The 21,614-nt window shown below is 41.7% G+C and overlaps 2 protein-coding genes across 2 annotated transcripts; both read left to right on the top strand.

Annotated features, from left to right (window-relative positions):
• The first annotated feature begins 2,159 nt into the window (after nt 1–2,159).
• On the top strand, nt 2,160–9,458 carry LOC114586912 (vomeronasal type-2 receptor 26-like). The gene is made up of 5 exons (XM_028710764.2): nt 2,160–2,303; nt 4,167–5,024; nt 5,833–6,060; nt 6,832–6,958; nt 8,063–9,458. The coding sequence occupies exons 1-5, from the start codon at nt 2,160–2,162 to the stop codon at nt 8,962–8,964; spliced, it is 2,259 nt and encodes a 752-aa protein (XP_028566597.2). The 3' UTR covers nt 8,965–9,458.
• A 1,454-nt stretch (nt 9,459–10,912) lies between these two features.
• LOC114587197 (vomeronasal type-2 receptor 26-like) lies at nt 10,913–20,054 on the top strand. The gene is made up of 7 exons (XM_028711205.2): nt 10,913–10,969; nt 11,849–12,024; nt 13,372–13,549; nt 15,059–15,919; nt 17,225–17,452; nt 17,886–18,012; nt 19,144–20,054. The coding sequence occupies exons 1-7, from the start codon at nt 10,913–10,915 to the stop codon at nt 20,043–20,045; spliced, it is 2,529 nt and encodes an 842-aa protein (XP_028567038.2). The 3' UTR covers nt 20,046–20,054.
• The last annotated feature ends 1,560 nt before the right edge of the window (nt 20,055–21,614 follow it).

The raw sequence follows: 21,614 nt of genomic DNA, 5'->3' as shown, positions 1-21,614 counted from the left end.
ATCTATATATCAAGTTTAACTCCCTTTATGGACATGCCAATTAGTTAAGACTGGAAGAAGCCTTTTTTGTTTTTCCCAATGTCTGGAGAAGCTCGTTCTGAGGTGAAATAGGATGTGACCTTCTCTGTGGTGCTGTCTAGGTTGTGGAAATCCCCACCAAAGATATTACTGGCATGAACACTGTTTTGTTTTTGTGTTTGTTTGTTTTTTGGTATTAAACTTCACACAGCTCTTTGCAGAGTTTGGACAATCTTCTATCCTGAAGTAATGAGCCTGTGATTTCAGCACCGACAAGACTGAACTAGAACAGACAAATTGGCTCAATTTGCAACATGCACATACAGATACAGATGTCTCGTTATCTTGAGAATCTTTTCTTGATGTCAGTCATTGCACTGTAAGGAGGAGGACTGGGAGCAAATTTTGCTGAGGTGTGATAAGCATATTTTCTTCAGCAACGTCTCATAGAAACAGCAAGAGATTATTATCTACCCTGTAATTTTATGACTGGTGATTATTATCTTCTTCAGCAAAGCAACAAGACTAAAGGATATTTATAATATCCCCTGCATCACTCCAAGTTGGAGCTAGAGATATCGCCACTCAGTCAGTCTGATCACTGAGACACAGTTTGAAACTTAGATAAACCGGGCCGCCACTTATATAAGGATGTGCTATTCAACATTGGAATCAGAGAAGGATAATGTATTGGCAAGTGTATTGGAATGCAGAAGGGGTTGTTTTATGCAGGATAGTGGCATTTGTAATGTTGGTGCTGGTGTTTTTGCCTCAAGTGGTGTCTAAGGTTCCCAGCATTAAATGTGATGTCAGTGAGCCTCTTTCTATTCTTCACAAGCATTACCAATCAGGAGACCTCATTATTGCTGGTATTATGTCTCATATATACAGATTCTCCAACTCTATAAGTTTCAGAGAACGTCCCTCTAATGACCTCTTTGATGGCGTCCTGTAAGTTTCCTTCAATGTTTTTTCCATGACAAGTCTGTCCTTATTAAGTCCAGTGGATGGGTGGAGTTCACAGCCAATCCATCTTTCCTTTCTTTAATGAATGGCACACCTTCCCTAACTAAATACCACATCATCTCCATCGTGTTCCCATTTTTATTTAAATAATTCCAGACAAGGATCCAGTATCACAAGCCTCCTTCTGGAAGAATTTTCTAATTAAAAAGAGCTAGCAAATGTTGGTCCTGCTCCAGCCCTACTCATCTAGGTGTTAGATCAGCGAGTGGCCCTTGGCGGGGTGGGGTGGGGGACTGTTATAAAATATTTCATTTCAGTGCTCATTGGCTTTGGGGGAAGAATATTAGGTTACCCCAGATGGTTAATTTTTGCAGCTGGAAATGGTCACTGATAGCCAATTGCACAAAATGCCATAAAATAAATGAAGTAGCGACCACCCTTGTGAGCCACCTTAATTTCTACCCATTTAGTAAAAAAGCCTATCCACAGAACTTATTTATGGGATAGCAATGCTTAAAGAGGAGTAAAAGTACTCTGATTTTTGTGTTATCAACTGTGCCTGCATCTGAGCTCTAACTGCCTTGTCACAGACTGTATATTTTCATTTCTTTGCCATTTAACTATAACTTCTATTTTTCCCTGTGTGTATCCATCACACATACTATTAGCATCCATTCTATTCACATTCTACTCACCTCCTACCCCCACCCCTCCAATTTCCCTATGTCTGAAATGTTTGCAAATGTGTGCAAAATCCCAAAATAATAATATTTTTGTTCAAAAGGGGGAGAATGTTAAATTCTAGATATATCGGTCCCATTTTAGAAAGAACAAAAAGTAATTCGACTCTCCAGAATTTGGGGAGAAATGTTACAATCCAAAGAGAAACTGGAATGAAGAGAATTTCTTTTAGAGAGCCTTCTCTTAACTGCTAACTTTCAAAGCAGAAACTGGTAGTGCTCTTGTAAACAAATATGACAAATATCCCCCTCTGCATGACAGCATTTCTTTATATTTCTGATTACAGGTCAATGATTCAGATCTACCAGCATATTCTAGCCTCAATATTTGCTGTAAAGGAGCTTAACGAAAATCCTAAGATTTTGCCTAATCTCACCCTGGGCGTCCATATCTATAACAGCTATTTCAGTCCAAGATGGACCTATCAGGCCTCAATGGAGCTCTTCTCCACCCAGGGCAGGTTCATCCCCAACTACAAATGTGATAATATCAAGAATCCAGTAGCTGTCATTGGGGGGCCCACCTCTGACGTTTGTCTCCACATGGCTGACATCCTGTGCATCTACAAGATTCCACAGGTAATACATGTGTGCAGAGCTAGAGAGTTTAAGAGAACATTAGCCAAATGCCTTGGTTTCAGATATTGATTTGTACATTGAAGATAGGAATTGCTTCCAAAATACCATATTTAACAGTGGAAGATTTGACAGGTTGTCCCTTTAAATGTATTTAAAATGTGAGCCTCTATTGAGAGAATACAGTGGTTGGGGGCATTTGGAGGGTTGTTGGTGTGTGTGTGTGTTATAGTGCTTTGCGGAGACATGTTGATGCACTTGTGGCCATGCGTATGGTTGCGCTAGCGTACCAGTATCGAGTCTTATCTGCAAGATCTGCCATTAGATCCCGATGTACTTTCTGTCCACCTTGCTATAAGACCTGCTATAGGATTAGCCAATGTGATGTCTTCCACTTATGAAAAACATGTAGGTTATGGGTGATACCCAGTTAAGTTGGACAAAGGATCACCTTTGTGTATGACTAATGCTGGATATCATCCTATATATCAGAAACATATATTTTTAAAATATACTTTTCAGATATATACATTTCACTGATTTTACAGTCATTTTAATATTTTGAAACTCAACTTCCTTCCCCCTCTTTCTGCAGTTCCTTAAATTTATTTTTAATATCTTCTGCATATCCAAATTAACTTCCTATTCTTCCGGTAAGTTTCACCATTTCTGCATATTCCATAAGTTTTTGTATCCATTTTTCCTTTGCTGGGGCTTCTTCTTTCCATTTTTGAGCAGGTAACATTCTTGCTGCTGTAGTCACATAAATGAATAAATTTCTATACAATTTAGGTAGTCAGAAACACTTAACATACCATCAGCAACTAATCAAAGGCATCCCCCAAAAAGATACCTTTAACACAATCTGGTCTCCCTTTTTCTCTTTTGTTGAAGAAGAACAGGATATTTTAATATCACCATCATCACAGAGGTATCTTTGGAGCTTCTATATTCCTTGGAAATGCATTGTATTGTAACTGTATTGTAACTTTTGAATAACTTTTTTTAGAAAGAAAGAAAGAAAGAAACGTTTAAGTTAACTAAGATCTGTTATTTTTAATTTCAGAAGGCTGTGTTTCCTTAAAATGAACACATTCCTTAGATCAGGCACAGCCAAAATGTTTACCCTCCAAAAATTGTGGACTACAATTGTCACAGTCTCTGTCCATTGGCCATGTTGACTGGGACTTATGGGAACTGAAGTCCAAAACACCTACTGAGCAGCATCCCATCTACCCCTGAATTGCACTGACATCATGTGAGATATGCCTGTGAATTTGAAAGGGCTTAATTACCAACGGTATAACATCTTTTAAAGGTTCTCCCTCATTGATAACTGGGAACCTTTAAAGAGATATTTAAAAAATAATTGTTGCGATCTGAATTTGGTTGCAACTTTTGAGTAATCTCTGTAAATAACTAAGGTTAAAGGGGTTAAAACAGATGTACATATACAGATGTGCATTATTATTTCATTACTAATATGTTGATAAGTTTGGGCAATAGGTTTATTAGAATGAAAAGATTTTGAAAAGGACGGGAAGTCAAATTTATGTACTAAATTAATAATAGGAATACTTATATTCTTTTGTTGAAATTTTTGTTCTGATAAGTTTTATTTACAGATAATAATGAAGATATGTCTTTGAAGTATGGATGTAATTATGGATAGTAAAGCATAAAAAGAGATGTGCCTGTGAAACTGATTGACTACTCCACTGTGCTGTTCCATGAGGGCATCTATTCTGTCTTCCATTCTGGAGAAGCTGCCATATATGTTTCCTCTGGTGTAATTGTTGAACAGGGCTGCTCAGGTCTTCTCTATATAACTGTTCCTACCTTGATCCCACCCCCCATTTTCTTTAGTTCATCTATGGCACTGCTCCAGTGATAAATAAGAAAAGTCAGACTGTCCTCTACCACCAGATGTTTCCAGATGTGGATCATCAGTATAAAGGCATTCTTCAGTTACTGCTTCATTTCAGGTGGACATGGATTGGGGTGTTATCTGCACATGATGACAACGGAGAGAAATTCGTACATACAGTGGTTCCCATGTTTGCTCAGAGAGACATCTGCTTTGACTTCATTTTATCATTGCCTCCAATGACTTACTCCAATGACTTGGAGAAGAAACTTGATGAGGCAATAAAAACATGCAACGTTATCCGGAATAGCACTGTTAATGCAATGATGATTCATGGTGAAATCGATACCATGGTAGGTTTGAGAATGCTGCCTGTCTACACTGACTGGGGGAGATCAACAAATGACAAAGGTAAAATCTGGATTATGACATCCCAGATGGATTTCGCATCAGTTTCCTTTCAAAGAAATTGGGACATAGATTTCCTTCATGGTGCTATCTCCGTTGCCGTTCACTCTAAGGAGGTAATAGGATTCCAGAAATTTCTTCAGATGATAAAGCCTTCTTCAGGAAACCAATATGACTTTATCAGAGAGTTTTGGGGAGACGCATTTGAATGTTCTTTCCTCAATCCCATGATAGACAAAGACAATGGGAAAATCTGCACTGGAAGGGAGAAGCTGGAGACTCTGCCTGCCTCTGTTTTTGAAATGAGCATGACAGGCCACAGCTACAGTGTTTACACTGCTGTCTTTGCTGTGGCACATGCTTTGCATGCCATGCATTCATCCAGGTTCAAGCACAGAGCATTGGTGGATGAGGGAAGAATGAAGATTCTGGGTCAACAGCTGTGGAAGGTAATGTTCTGAGCACACTAAGAATGTAGGAACATAAGAGCATAGAATCATAGAATTATAGAGTTGGTAGAGACCTGAAGAGTCACATAGTCCAACCCCCTTCAATGCAGGAATCTCAGTTAAGGCATCCATGAGAGATGCCCATCCAACCTCTACTTAAAAATCTCCAAAGAAGGAGAGTCCACAACTTCCCAAGGGTGACCACTCCACAGTCAAATACCCTTGCTGTCAGAAAGTTCTTCCTGATGTTTAGTCGGAATCTCCTTTCATGTAACTTGAAGTCATTGGTTCAAGTCCTATACTCCAGAAAAGGAGAAAACAACCTTGCTCCATTTCCCATTAGACAGCACTTAAGATACTTGAAGATGGCTATCAGTCTTCTCTTTTCCAGGCTAAACATCCCCAACTCTCTCAATCTGGGGCAACTCCCTCAATCTGGCAGGAGAAAACAGGCTTGCTGCATATTCCATATGACAGTCCTTCAAATATTTGAAGATGGCTATCATATCTGCTCCCAGTCTCTTTTCCAGGCTAGACATGCCCAGCTCCTTCAACCGTTCCTCATAAGAGTTGGTTTAGAGACCATGGATCAATCTGCTCCTGTCTCTTCCATCTGTTGATGGGCGGAGGGGAGGAATCATTCTATGCATGTCTAGTTGACAAATTTTCTGTTTCTAAATCTTAATGTAAATTTGAATTTGGAAGAATCCAGCTTTAGTCATTCTTAGGGCAAACTTTTCGTTAGATAGATTCATTGAAACCCCCATGATTTCCTCATGAATTGCTATTTCTTTCCTTGCCAATTTAGCTCAACCACTTTGTAAGAAGCATCTCATTTAACAATAGCGCTGGAGGAAAAGTATCTTTCAATGAAAATGGTGAGATAGAGGCTGGATTTGATATTATGAATTGGCTCACGTTCCCAAACCAGTCTTTCTGCAGAGTCAAAGTTGGAAGCATAGACCCCATGGCTCCTCAAGAAGAAGTGCTCACTATTTATGAGGAAGCCATTGTGTGGCCCAACAGGTTTAACCAGGTAAGGTCCATTCATGTATTGGGGGCTATTCATTAGTCCCATCTTCAGTTTTTCACAGTTCAGATAGTGGCATAGCTCTGCTCATCTATAGCTTTAGTGTACACATGGTGACATGGGTGCAGAGGTCTTCTTTGCTGTGTCAGTTGGGTGGTGTCACCCATCCAAAACCCTTCTTTTCATCAAATAAAATATTCTTCTTGGAAAACTTTAACAGCTCCAAAGTGAGTGTTAACCACCTGGAGCGAGGCAATAGATACACGACCCCCATCATACCCCATAGGAATAACCCAACCCACACTCTGAGCCCTACAAGAGTTCTTCCAATTATTCCTGGTTCTTCATGACCCTCACACTGAAATATGTGCTTAGAAAAGACTGGACAAATCTCCAACCCCCAGAATGGTTCGCCGTTCATGTGTGAGGGGGTGAGGCTGTCTGGCCCACGACTCCCCAGAGTGGCTGGGGGTCATCAATATTCATTCTTTCTCTTTTTCCGTACTCACACAGCACCTGGAACGTACTAGAATAGCTTGGACAAGTGAAATATCACAGAAACGACGAACCAAACAGGACTGGTATCACAGTAAACTATAAGGGGGAAATGATTTCAAGCTTGGCACAGTGATTGGCTGTCCTTCATGAGATAGAATCATAGAATTGTAGCTCTGGAAGGGACCCCAAGGCATCTCAGCTGAAGCATACATGGCAGACACTGTAACACTGCAAAATTTCACAATATAGTAAACATTTTCCTCTTTCATCTGTGGACAGGCACAGCCTCTTTCTCTTTGTAATGACAATTGCCCCTTGGGTTATCGTAAGGCAAAGAAGGAAGGGATGCCATTTTGCTGCTATGATTGCCTTCCATGTCCAGAAGGGAAGATTTCCAACCAAACAGGTAAGGAAGTCATGTGCAGAGTCTACGGACACTAATGGGGTCACTAACCATCAATTGGAAAGGTTATGTAGAATTTAAGGATGGTTAGAATCAAAGAGTTAGAAGGGCCATCCAGTCTAGCCACCTGTGGTCAATTTAATAATAATAATAATAATGATGATGATGATGATGATGATGATGTTTGTTTCTTTGTTTCTACCCCAGCCACTTTGGGTGGCTCCTAATAGAATATAACATCACGATAAAACATCAAACATTAAAAACTTCCCTAACAAGGTTGCCTTCAGGTGTCTTCTAAAAGTCAGATAGTCATTTATTTCCTTGGCATCCGAGGGGAGGGCATTCCATAGGGCGGGCGCCACTATCGAGAAGGCCCTCTGCCTGGTTAATGATATGAGGGCAGCATCTTACATAAATATTATTAGGAATCACTTGTCATTATGTAGATAAAGATAGGAATCACAGTACCACATGTGTCAATCATTATTTGGGGAGGGGGAGGGGACATGAACGAGACACAAAATGGAGATAGAAGGGTCTGCTTTGGGAATGCTACATTTTTCAGAACTTCGATATCCCTTTAAAAATACCTGCACTGTCAACCTCCCAGAAAAGACCAATAAGGACAGAATATGCTAAGTGCTGTTGAAATACAAACTGACATGTTGGGAGGTGTGGGATGAAAACAGGATAAGAGAGGGAGGGGAAGGGTATTCTGTACTTCCAGGAGGTGTTTTTCCTCCCCAAGAAAGAGAGAGATTATAACAGAAATGGAATGAAGAGAATGACAGCTGAAAGAATATAAGCTAAAACAGAAAGGAAAATAGAAATATTCTGCATACTTCTAACTGATAATATCTTTGAAGAGAAGTCACCCTCAGTCATAGGACTCAGCTTCTAAAGTGGAGGTGGGCATAAAGACCCAGTGGCCCATGGAACATCCCATAGTTTGGCATATTACAAATTGCATGAGGAGACCACTTAGTTCTTTGCCAGATTTGAACCTGTAAAGTCTCATTCATATTGTTGTAATGCTGGTCTTGATAATTTTAGTGCAATGCACATAATGCTGCCATGTACAGAAACCAAACTTTTCTTTTTCAGATATGGATGACTGCTTTCCATGTCCACAAGATCATTATGCAAACCTAGAACAGGATTCATGCATTCCAAAATGCATCAGTTTCTTGTCTTATACAGAGCCTTTGGGGATCAGTCTGGCCACTTTGGCTCTTTCGTTTTCCTTCATCACAGCTTTGGTGCTTTGCATCTTCATTAAGCACCGGGACACTCCCATAGTCAAAGCCAACAACCGGAGCCTCACATTCTCCCTCCTCATTTCCATCTCCCTCTCCTTCCTTTGCTCACTGCTCTTCATCGGCCAGCCTGACAAGGTGACCTGTCTCCTTCGACAAACTGCTTTTGGCATCATCTTTTCAGTGGCAGTTTCTTGCGTGCTGGCCAAGACAACCATCGTGCTTCTTGCTTTCACGGTCACCAAACCCACGAGGAAATGGGTGGGGAAAAGACAGACTCTCTCCATTGTTTCTTCCTGCTCTTTAATTCAAGCCACTCTTTGTGGTGTGTGGCTGACAACTTCTCCCCCATTCCCAGACTTAGACATGCACTCAATGACTAAAGAAATCCTTCTGGAATGTAATGATGGCTCAGTCACCATGTTCTACTGTGTCTTAGGCTACATGGGTGTACTAGCTATTGTCAGCTTCACTGTAGCTTTCTTAGCCAGGAAGTTGCCTGACAGTTTCAATGAAGCCAAATTCATCACCTTCAGCATGCTGGTCTTTTGTAGTGTTTGGCTGTCCTTCGTTCCCACCTATCTGAGCACCAAAGGGAAATACATGGTGGCTGTGGAGATCTTCTCCATCTTAGCTTCCAGTGCTGGCTTACTGGGGTGTATATTCTTCCCAAAATGCTACATTATTGTGCTTAGGCCTGAACTGAACAGCAAGCAGCAGCTGAGAAGAAGAAAGCATTGTGGCGTCTGAATGAATAAATAAAATAAGAAAATTGTCAAGTACCACCTGAGAGACTAACTAAGTTTGTTCTGGGTATAAGCTTATACTCAGAACAAACATAGTTGGTCTCTAAGGTGCAACTGGACAATTCTCTTATTTTATTTATTTATTTCGACTGCGTCAGACCAACACGGCTACCTACCTAAATCTAAATGGGTGCATCTAATATTCTGTGGCCCTCGTCCCTTGGTCAGAAGGAAGCACAGGGACTTCACATAGCTGCAAGAAACATGTTTGAGTGAATTTATTTGGGAGTCATCGCATCACCTTTTTACTGAAAAGGATTTCTGCATTGCTGTTGCATGAGTTGTGGTGACATTGAAAATGTGTTGTGCTAAATAGATGAGTATTTAAAAAGGAGACCTGTGTGGCAAGAGAATAAAATTGAGCAAACTGTAGTGCTGTAAGATCTCTTGTCATTTTAATACAGTAATTATTTTCTCCCCCATATGTTTGCATTTGTTGAACTCCGCAATCAGGAATAAATGTATATACACACTGAAGTGTTTTCTCTCTCTCTGCTTCTATGACACAAACTGATTGGGTCAGTGACAGTCTTGCGAGGGAGAGGGGGGAATTTGATTTGGTTTACGTTGAAAGCCCAATGCACCTAATTTGCACTTTACTGAAGTCTCAGGTAGTGTCAGAGGCTAGAAGTGCCTTTCACCAACTGCAATTGGTTCAACAACTTATAATGGCAATGGCACCCACCTGAGAGGTGCCGGAACTGAGTTCCAGCTGGGGAAAAAATCCCTGGTTGTGAGAATAAAACACAGAACACATATGCTACTTGGAATTCCTGGGAGGAAGGGTGGGCTATCAAAGCAACAAGTATATAAATCGGTCAGGTGCTTGGATGACTTTTTCAATATTCTAGTGAACTGCATGACTGTGGACCTGGATAGCCCAGTTGGTTAGAGTGTGGCACTGATATTGCCAAGGTTGCAGGAATGATCCCCATATGGGACAGCTGCATATTCCTGCCTTGCAGGGGGTTGGACTAGATGCTCCTCAGGGCCCCTTCCAACTCTACGGTTCTATGATTCTATGGCTCACATTTCAATTTTGAAGTATTATAGGTATAAAAAAGTGAGTCAGATGGTAGCTTTTAGTGCCACATAAAAATACAGATCTTGCAAATCATGTTTTCCTTTTATACTATTTCCCTCTCCTTAAGGTCTCATTTTTAAGGTGTTTTTCTTTTGCTCACTCTTTTGAAACCTATGCAAGTATTGGCTTCTGCATCTCTAGCTGTGAGAATGAGCAGGACTTAACAGAACTGAGATGTGCTAGAGAGCAAACCAGTCCATTTAACATCCATATCACAAGCAGTCTGGAGATTACAGCCACCACACTGAAATTTGTCTGTGAGCTCCATTGCACATGTGTATCTGTTGTCTCTATTGGTTTTCATTTCTTCTTAGAAGTTGCACATTCCCTCTACTTTTGATCGCCTGCCGGTAAAGGTAAAGGTAAAGGTACCCCTGCCCGTACGGGCCAGTCTTGACAGACTCTAGGGTTGTGCGCCCATCTCACTCAAGAGGCCGGGGGCCAGCGCTGTCCGGAGACACTTCTGGGTCACGTGGCCAGTGTGACATCGCTGCTGGCGAGCCAGAGCCGCACACGGAAACGCCGTTTACCTTCCCGCTAGTAAGCGGCCCCTATTTATCTACTTGCACTTTGACATGCTTTCGAACTGCTAGGTTGGCAGGCGCTGGGACCGAACGACGGGAGCGCACCCTGCCGCGGGGATTCGAACCGCCGACCTTTCGATCGGCAAGCCCTAGGCGCTGAGGCTTTTACCCACAGCGCCACCCGCATCCACAGTATAAAGATCAAGGTCTTCCTAAACCCAAAACTGGCTATCTCTGCTGACAATTATGTTGCATCTACATGCTATTCTCTCGACAGCAGCACCATGAAGTTCGATATTAATGCTCTCATTGCGAGATTCAGCAGGATGGTGGATCTATCGGTATGCTCAGCAGATGCACATCTTGATTATTCTACAGACTGCAAATCTAGTGAATTTACTACATGTTACTGGTGCCTGCTACTATGGGTTGTATCCAACATTAGTCATACTCAGAGTAGACCCATTGAATTCATGGACCTAAATTAGTTATTCCATTAATGTAAATGGGTCTGCTCTAAGCATTACTAACTTTGAATACAACCCTGTGCGTTTCTTACTAATATGTTCAACTCTTATCTAACCCTACTGGTTACTCAATGGCCACTGAAGTTTTCACCTGGATTTCCAAAAGTATCTCTGTCTTTAAAAACTTTCTAAATATAAGATCTTTTACGTAGACTTTGCAAAGAAGTCATTTGTGGTTGATTGGTCTTATTCCAGGCTCACTTGTTTTCTGAGGGGTTTTCAGTTGCTCTTGGTCATGACAAGCTCATGCCTCTCTTGCTCTCCACGTGATGAAGACCACAGAAGACCTGCTGAGATCAGATAAACATGTTGTCCTCATCGTCTCACAGAATCTGTGATTCTAAATAGGCAATTATTGTTCTTCCTAATTATCAAATTGAACATGATGACTCCTACTTTTCCACAAAGTCCCAAAGGAGCTTCAGTACTAATCACCAGCAAAACCACGCACAGAAGAAGGAGGTATGCTGTCAATAAACCTTGTATCATTCTATGCTGGGGCTAGAGACAGTCAGGGCTCTTGTCAGTTTGATCATTGATACTTTATCTTCTGCAGTTTGAGCTGTGCATCAACCAACTGTGTGTCCATTCAAGCCATGCTTGAAGAGAATGAATGTGAATGGGTGTGGAGAAGAATTTTTTTCTTGCAAGTTAGTGGCATCTGTAGTATTAGTACTAGTGTTTTTGCCTCAGGTAGTGTGCAAGATTCCAGATGTCAAATGTGGCACCAGTGACCCTCTTCCTATTCTTCATAAGTTCCACCATCCAGGAGATCTCACCATTGCTGGCATCGTGTCTATGATGTACATGTTTTCCAAACCAATAACGTTCATAGAATGTCCCTCAATGGACCTCTTTGATGGAACTTTGTAAGATTTTTAAACTTTCCATTATACGGATCACCAACGTGGCACCTGTGGTGCATGCATGCACCCCCAAAGATCTTCCCTGGTGCCCACAGGGTTCCCTCCTTGCTCCACTGAAATTAATCTTGAAAGATGTCTTGTATTATAACTGATAGAATAGGTTGCCCTGTGTGTTTGGTATGGGCTCTCCAAAGCTTGGGTTGCCTGATATATTAAATAGCCTGTCCTATGAATCTCATGGAGGTTTGTGGGTTTTCCATGAGTGTCTGGTTGGCCACTATGTGACTGAGCTCTGGAAAAGATGGATCTTAGGTTAGAGCCCCTACAAACTGGGATTACCATAGAAGGAGTGATTCAACTAATGGTGCTGCAGGGACCTCCAGTGGTGATCTTAACTTCCACTTGCCTCTGATTGTCTTGGACACAAAATATTGAAATAATTCGCTATATAACAACCAGCTTCTGCAGATTATAAATAGCCACAGTCCAAAATGATCATCGATATTTGGAAGCAGAATTATTTAAAAAGGGAGATGCTACCCTTACTAGTAAACTAGCTAAATTATTGAGTCATAAAACTCATATTATTTTCCAAGGAGAAGCAGCTCAGATGAAACATTAGCCCATGTTCTCTCATGATGTTTAACCCCTCCCCAATAAAAAATAAGGGCATAAGATCCCAATTGATCTCCCCAGTACTTCCTCTATTCTGGGGAAACTCAGCTAAATTTTGTATTTTGATTTTAATGGCAACCTCCAACCCTAAGATCACAGAAAAATTATATAGAAATATAGAAATAGAACCTCCAAGTGGTTTACAAGGAAATAAGGTAGAGCAAAGTTCAGTATTGTAGCCATCAAAACTAGGCCACTGTTCTTAAATGGAAGGTGAGGTATGGATAAAAATGGTCTGTTTTTAACTATTTCTGATAGTTCAGGGATTCTGCTCACTCTCATTTTATAAGGTGCAATTTGTGTGCATATATATGTTTTTAGAAATGAGACAACGTCAAATTCTGGATGCACCAGTGCCATTCTGAAAACCAACGCTAAGAAATTTAAATCTCCAAAATATGACGGGGGCAGGTGACTTTCAATGAGAACTTTGCAAACAGGTTCTCTCAAAATAGTATGGGGTGGCTGAGCCCATGTGACAAAAGGCCAACTGTGCATGGCAACGTTTCTTCATCTTTGGGATGGAAATAATTTGTAAATCCTCCAATCCTCTCATTTCAGGGTCATGCTACAGATCTACCAGCATGTCCTGGCACTGATATTTGCTGTAGAGGAGATCAATGAAAATCCCAAGATTTTGCCTAATCTCACCCTGGGCTTCCATATCTACAATAGCTATTTTAATCCAAGGTGGACCTATCAGGCCTCAATGGAGGTCTTCTCCACCCAGGGCAGATTCATCCCTAACTACAAATGTGATAATGTCAACAATCCAGTAGCTGTCATTGGGGGGCCCATCTCTGAAGTTTGTCTCCACATGGCAGACATCCTGCGCATCTACAAAATCCCACAGGTATGGTGTGCACTAGAGCATGGGAGTATAACAAGTAATTTTCACTTGTGTTTTGGTGATTTGAAGTATTTTTAGGTGGTTTTCAAGATCAGTTTGTACATTCAGAAAAATTAAGTACTGAATATATCCTTGTCTTCAGAATACAGATTATTTTAATGTGTTGAGCGATCAGTAGAGAAGGGAATTAAATGTTTAAATGTAAAAGGGGGAAGGATCAGCCTGATGTTCTCATAGACATTGAGTCTGAAGAGGTCCACAAAAACTCCACTGCTTAACTTATAAGTTAGCTATATATGTCAGTCCCAAGAAACCTATCTCAAGAACTTACATTTCCTCTTTGCCTTGTATATTTCAAACTCAGAGGAGGGATATGGAAGGAACTGTAGGTTTTCTCCAGGGAAAAACTGTAAATAAGCAGCAATGTTTGTTAATGTACAAAGAAGTACAAAGTTGGAGGTGAAGTTCACAGGGGAAATGAAGGTCTGATGTTTTTGAGGAAGGTATCTTTCAACACTTTTTCAGAATGGGGGAGTGAAGACAAGAATAAGAGAACAAAATTTTAAGAATAGTTTTATTATTATTTTTTAAAAAAATTAATGATCCTGCAAACTGCAATGTTTTCACAGAAGATCTGATGATATTATACATAACATATATACACTTATTTATCATTGTCAGACAAATCCAGACATGAAATAAAGCCAAAGTAAATAAACCACAGGTATGTGAAGGCTTTAAAAGTAGCAACTAGAACCATTTATAGCATATAAATGATAGTTAAACAAGACAAGCTTGCAAAAAAAAAAAAATGACCCTCATTTTACCAAGTAGAAGCAATTAAAGTATTCAAATACCCTGAGTCCTTGGCCATGTTCCTCTTTGCTTGGAAATGAAATTAAGTCAGACTAAAATAATATGGTTCTATTTTGTGATCTAATATGAAGCGTTGCTTTTGACCCTACTCTCTCTAAGCATAGCTGGGGAAGCATAGCAGAAATGGGGAACATTTTCCAGCCCAAGGACCACATTCCCTCCTGAGCAACCTTTTGAGAGCTCTGCAATTGATGGTTGGGGTGAGAGGCAAAAGTGGCAGTGCAATGAATGTAAATGTTACCTTTGTACAGTAGGATAAGTCTTTTTACAGGCACCCCTCTGTATCTTCCTTCCGGATAAATAAAATGTCATAATCTCTGTTGAAGGTGCGTAGCAGAGCTAGTGGGGTGGTTGTTCCAGGGCTAGCTTGAGAGCATTGGCAGGTCACACTGTCCAAAGCAAGGTCTGAGGAGTCCTAATCCTGGTGTATATGAATGCTCAGCCTGTTTCTGCCTCACAAACACATACACTTGAAATTCTCAGCAGCACTCAATAAATGCAGACTTCTTAATCAAGGTTAAAATCTTCTTTAATAATTGGCATACAACTTCAACAGAAAGAAACGACACAGAATTATCCCCTCCCCCTTTAATTTTGGAAATTTCCTGCTCTTTTGTCCTTCTTTCATTTCTTCAGCTCATATATGGCTCTGCTCCAGTGACCAAGCAGACAACCCAGACCGTTTTCTACCACCAGATGTTCCCAGATGTGGCTCATCAGTATAAAGGGATTCTCCAGCTACTGCTGCATTTCAGGTGGACGTGGGTTGGGGTGCTGTCTGTGAGCGATGCCAATGGAGAGACATTTGTAAGCAACATACTTCCCCAGTTTGTCAAGAGAGGGATTTGCTTCGATTTCATTGAAAGATTCCCAGTAATGACTAACTCCAATGACATTGCTGTCATAGTGTCAGAAGGGATGGAAACAAGCAATATTGTAAAGAGAAGCACTGCCGATGCGGTGATCATTCAGGGGGAAATTGATACCATTATAATTTTGAGAATGTTTCACGAGTATTCACAACTTGAGGACACATCAGTAAAAGGCAAAGATAAAGTCTGGATTATGACAACTCAGATGGATTTCGCATCAGTTCCCTTCCAAAGGACGTGGGACATAGGCTTATTCCATGGTTCTATAGTCTTTGCTGTCCACTCAGAGGAAGTGTCAGCTTTCCAGAAATTTCTCCAGATGAGAAACCCTACTTCAGACAAAGAATATGACTTTATCGAGGCATTTTGGGAAGAAGCATTCAAATGTTTCTTCCCGAGACCTATGGTCAACAAGCGGGATGGTGAGATCTGCAGTGGGAAGGAGAAGCTGGAGACTCTGCCTGCCTCTGTTTTTGAAATGAGCATGACAGGCCACAGCTACAGTGTTTACAGTGCTGTCTTTGCTGTGGCACATGCTTTGCATGCCATGCATTCATCCAGGTTCAAGCACAGAGCATTGGTGGATGAAGGAAGAATGAAGATTCTGGGTCAACAGCTGTGGAAGGTAATGTCTTGAGGAAACTTATGCAGGAAACACCACTATATCCGGGAGAACAAAAAGTGGAATCCAGACAGTGTATAAAGCTGTCTATCAAGGCTATTTTGCATCTAAAAGCCAAATCCCTTAAGAAATTGAATGCATCACTTGGCATTGCGTTCCTTTTAAAAACTGTAAATAATAGTTGCTAGGATTTTAGCAGGACGCGGGTGGCGCTGTGGGTAAAAGCCTCAGCGCCTAGGACTTGCTGATCGCATGGTCGGCGGTTCGAATCCCTGCGGCGGGGTGCGCTCCTGTCGTTTGGTCCCAGCGCCTGCCAACCTAGCAGTTCGAAAGCACTCCCGGGTGCAAGTAGATAAATAGGGACCGCTTACTAGCGGGAAGGTAAACGGTGTTCTGTGTGCTGCGCTGGCTCCAGAAGTGTCTGCGGACAGCGCTGGCTCCCGGCCTCTAGAGTGAGATGAGCGCACAACCCTAGAGTCTGGCAAGACTGGCCCGTACGGGCAGGGGTACCTTTACCTTTACCTTACCTAGGATTTTAGCAGTGGTTCAGAGGGAATTTGATAATTTCTTCGTATTGATGGAAGCTAGTGTGTGTACGTGGGTGGGTGTCTATGTAACAACTTTCATTACAAGTATCACACAGGCAGAAAGGTATCTAGCAAACATGAATAAACAGAGGAAGGCCAAGTATATCGAATCGGACCATCGGTCTGTCTAGCTCAGTCTTGTTTACACTGGCTGGCAGCTCCTTGGTTTCAGACATGGGACATTGCCAGACCTACCTGGAGATGTCAGAGACTGGACCTGGGATGCACTCCATGCAAAGCACACGCTCTATCACCGAGTTTGTCTTTCCCTGTGTAGAGATTATTTATAGTGCACCCATGCTTTTAAGTAGGACCTAGAGATGGATGTGTACACCCTCCCCTTACTTAATCTTTTCCTCGGCCTTCAAGAGCCAGCTCCAAAACAGTTACTGGTCTACCCCCCCCCCCCTCACAATATGCTTTATTCATATGAGTTGAATCCTGAGGAGCAAGTTGAACTCAAGAGCTACCAGATGCTGCTAGATATAAAGGCTATGTTCTACCTCCACAGTTGGAGTCTGTATGCCTCTGAATACTAACTGTTGAGAACCACATTGAGGATAATATGTGGGATTTCTATGGTTGGTCAGTGTGAGAACATGATGCTAGGCTAGGTGGGCCATCCTCTGGTATATCTGAGGTTCCACCAAAATACAGATTCATTACCCATATCCTTTAACACCCCTATCTTCTTGTTCTTATATTTCCTTCCGAAATTTAGCTCAACCATTTTGTGAGAAGAACCTCATTTAATAGCAGTTCTGGTGAAACAATTTCCTTCAATAAAAATGGAGAGTTAGAAACAGGATTTGATATCACCAACTGGGTGACATTCCCAAACCAGTCCTTTCTGAGAGCCAGAGTTGGAAAGATAGACCCCATGGCACTACGGGAAGAAACATTCACCATTTCTGAGAATGCTATTGTGTGGCCCAAGAGCTTTAATCAGGTAAAGGCCATTCAGGTTGTGCTATAGTCAAGCATTCTGTGGTTCACAGGTCGCTCTGGGAACATTGGATTGTGTGTTTTTTTTGGTCAAATGTTTTCAGCAAGCATGTCAAGCAGGTAGAAAAAGAAAGAAAGAAAGAAAGAAAGAAAGAAAGAAAGAAAGAAAGAAAGAAAGAAAGAAAGAAAGAGAGGGAGGGTGGGTCAAGAAGTCTATTAGAGCACCCTTTGCCAATCTAAGTTTGGGTGAACTGTGTTCTGCAAAGGTTCACAGACAAGTGATCATTTATCTGATTCAGGTATAATCCAGCAGGTGCAGAAAAGGGAGGCTTGCTCCAGATTGCAAAATGAAACGAAATCCTCCTTGATTCAAAATCTAACCCTTGAGGTACAAACTTGCAAAAATTAAAACATTCTTTTCTTTCATGTATGGACAGGCACAGCCCCTTTCTGTGTGCAATGACAATTGTCACCCAGGGAATCAGAAGGCCAAGAAGGAAGGGAAGCCATTTTGCTGCTATGATTGCATTCCATGTCCGGAAGGGAAGATCTCAAACCAGAAGGGTAAGAAATATCGTGCACACAGTTTATCAGGGATATTGACATCAGGATATAGAGAGAGTCATTTCCCTTGTGTCAAAAGAGTAGTTCACAATTCTACAATGGTGGTGGTAGCTGCTGATATGAATGAAGATGCAATCTGATAAACGGACATGTAGTCAACATAGCCCAGTCCAAGAAGCCAAACCCTCCCTGATGACACCACCTGCACAGCCAGTGGTTTACCTCCAGTATTTTCCTCTCTCTTCCTGGGCCATGGCCTTCAACAGGAAGGAGTTATGAAAAGACCACCTGTGTCTCAAGGTCCTTCAGCTTCCTGCCCCAAGTCGCACAGCCCCTTGCTATACATCGAAGGTTGTTGCGGCAGAATTGTGAGTACCCACATGGATCAGAAGGAAAGGGTTGTGGTGAATGGGCTTTACAAGACTTGGCAATTTCTCTGCCACATCCTGAATCTTTGCACCTGGAAGACATCACACATGATACATAAATTCCATTCATGAATTGCTTCCTGTAAAACATCTTAAAGCAATCTAACGATAAAATATCAACAATGGAATGCCACAGTTTTCAAAAGGTAATGTCAAAGTGACACAGACCAAACTCATTCATTCGTTTTAAAGACTTATGCCCCACCTTTCAGTCTATTGTCTCTTGAGATGAAAAGCAAAAGAACACCAAGCTACATGTACTCATCCCAGACCCAGCAGCTCAAAATCTTCTATGTGATTGATTGGGCCAAAGTGTGCTTTCTTGCAGCTCTGCTGTACAAAAGAAATTGACAATTGGTGCTGTCAACTGCCTTTGTACAGTTGGTGCAGAATGTTCTTGCTGACAGGGAAAGGGTTAACAGTGGTCCCTGCAGCTGCTCCTTCAGCAGTCAGTGTGGAAATGGCAAGGCTGCCCTTCCCCAGACCAAGAGGAGAAGTAGTTTGTTCCGCACCTCCCCAACAATAAGTAGTAGGGAAAGACCTATTCATTGACAAAACTGAGCATCCAGTGCTGCTGGGTTGCTCATCTGTGAGAACAACATCTTGCAAATAGTTATACTTCCATTTTTAACCCGACAACATTCATCCAGCTCTTTCTCACATTTAGATTTGATTATTTCAGACCTGATGTTTTGTTTTCCAGACACAGAGAACTGTTTCCAGTGTCCAGAAGATCAGTTTCCAAATGACGACCAGGATTCATGTATTCCAAAATATATAACCTTCCTGACGTATGAAGAACCTTTGGGAATCACTTTGACCAGTTCTGCTCTTTCCTTGTCTTTCATCACAGCTTTGGTGCTGGGAATCTTCATTATGCACAGGGACACTCCCATAGTCAAAGCCAACAACCAGAGCCTCACCTACGTTCTCCTTCTCTCCCTCCTTCTCTCCTTTCTTTGTGTTTTGCTATTCATTGGCCAGCCTGAAAGTCTTACCTGTCTTCTACAACAAACCGCATTTGGCATAATCTTTTCAGTGGCAATTTCTTGTGTGTTGGCCAAAACCATCATTGTAGTTCTGGCTTTCATGGCCACCAAACCAGGGAGCAGGATGAGGATGTGGGCAGGGAAAAGACTGTCCATTTCCATTGTTCTTTCCTGCTCCCTTACACAAGTCGCCATTTGCATTGTGTGGCTGGCAGCATCTCCTCCGTTCCCAGATTTAGACATGCATTCGGTGACCAAAGAGATTGTATTGCAATGTAATGAAGGATCATCCTTCATGTTCTATTGTGCTCTGGGCTTTATGGGCTTCCTGGCCATGTTCAGCTTCATCATGGCATTCCTAGCCCGGAAGTTGCCTGACAGTTTCAATGAAGCCAAGTTCATCACCTTCAGCATGTTGGTCTTTTGTAGCGTTTGGCTTTCCTTTGTCCCAACGTACTTGAGCACCAAAGGAAAATACATGGTGGCTGTCAAGATCTTCTCCATCTTGGCCTCCAGCTTTGGGATACTTGGCTGCATATTTTCCCCAAAATGTTATATTATTATACTGAGGCCTGAGTTGAATAACAAGGAGCAGTTAAGAAGAAGGAATCATTGAAGCCACTAAAATTCTATCACTTTAGAAAAGCCACGAGTAAACTTTTGGACTTGGTTCATTTTGAGATGTCTTCCTGTTTTCTTTGTTGTGAGACACTTGGAGCCTGATTGTTTTTGTAGAAGAGAAGCGTACAAATAAAATTATGACTGACTGAATGATCATACTTTCTACAAGTCTTCCCAGGACAGATGTTATGCTAACCAGTCTATAATTTTCAGTACCTTAAGGCCTGAATAACAACAACAACAACAACAACAACAACAACAACAACAACAACAACAACAACAACAACAACTTTTATTTATATCCCGCCCTCCCCGGCCGAAGTCAGGCTCAGGGCGGCTAACATCAGATATATAACATTAGTATAAAATCAAACAATAATTATATTGCCTCATAAAAACAGGTCAAAATCACATTAAAGTCTAATTAGAAGGCTTTCTGCAGGGTTAGGGTTGGGAACAGTAAATGTTCATCAGGCCCAGCTGTTTACGCTGTTCTTATATGGGCCTGTGAGAAGGCTGGGGGGCTTCTTTCATATTACAGTGGTACCTCAGATTAAGTACTTAATTCGTTCCGGAGGTCCATACTTAAACTGAAACTGTTCTTAACCTGAAGCACCACTTTAGCTAATGGGGCCTCCCGCTGCCACTGCCACGCCGCTGGAGCACGATTTCTGTTCTCATCCTGAACCAAAGTTCTTAACCTGAATCACTATTTCTGGGTTAGCGGAGTCTGTAACCTGAAGCGTATGTAACCTGAGGTACCACTGTAGTTCTTATACGAAAAGAAAAGGGGAGTCAGGCTGAGCCCTGACCAAAGGCCTGGTGGAACAACTCCATCTTGCAGACCCTGCGGAAAGATGTCAAATCCCACAGGGCCCTGATCTCTTGTGACAGAGCGTTCCACCAGACCGGGGTTGAAAAAGTCAAACTCTACTTAAGTAAGCTTGGAAGTTTCTACAGTGTATCACTGGGCAGACAATGAATAGTCTCTGGCAGACCTTACAAGGCGGGCAATCTCTGGCATGGGAAGAGGTGGAGAGTCTGCTGAGTTGCTGAGTTGATCCTTTGCTCTCTAGGCGTCTCATTACAAATGAACAGAAGTCAGGACTACAGAGAATACAAACTTAGGGCTGGTTCTCAAGGATATTAAACTCCCGCCACACACAATAACTTTTCAAGGGGATTTCAAACATCATCTTATTAATAGGGAATCTTTTGAAACTTTTCTGCTACTTTTGAACTCTGGAAAATACCCACAAAATACCCTCATTCTCTCTATTCATATAGACCTCTGAGACCTGCACAGAGCAAGCAGCCCAACTTCACTTTCAAGTATAATGCACCTAGCATATTGTTTGCTTAATGGTCCCTGATAGTGCAAAGTTGAGAATATAAACATCATCTGCCCCTAACTACTATAGTTACATCCATCTAGTTTCTTGCTACAAATTGCATCATCTGGGCCCATTAATTTCCATAAGACAACTAGGTGATGACATAAACTGGATGATTGCAGCCATCACATCTAAGTGCCTGTAAACCATAATAATGTGATTATCACCCT

The sequence above is a fragment of the Podarcis muralis genome, chromosome 16, assembly GCF_964188315.1.
Source record: "Podarcis muralis chromosome 16, rPodMur119.hap1.1, whole genome shotgun sequence".
Lineage (NCBI taxonomy): Eukaryota > Metazoa > Chordata > Lepidosauria > Squamata > Lacertidae > Podarcis > Podarcis muralis.
Note: the sequence above shows the minus strand (reverse complement) of the source record. Positions and strands in the feature narration are given on the sequence as shown.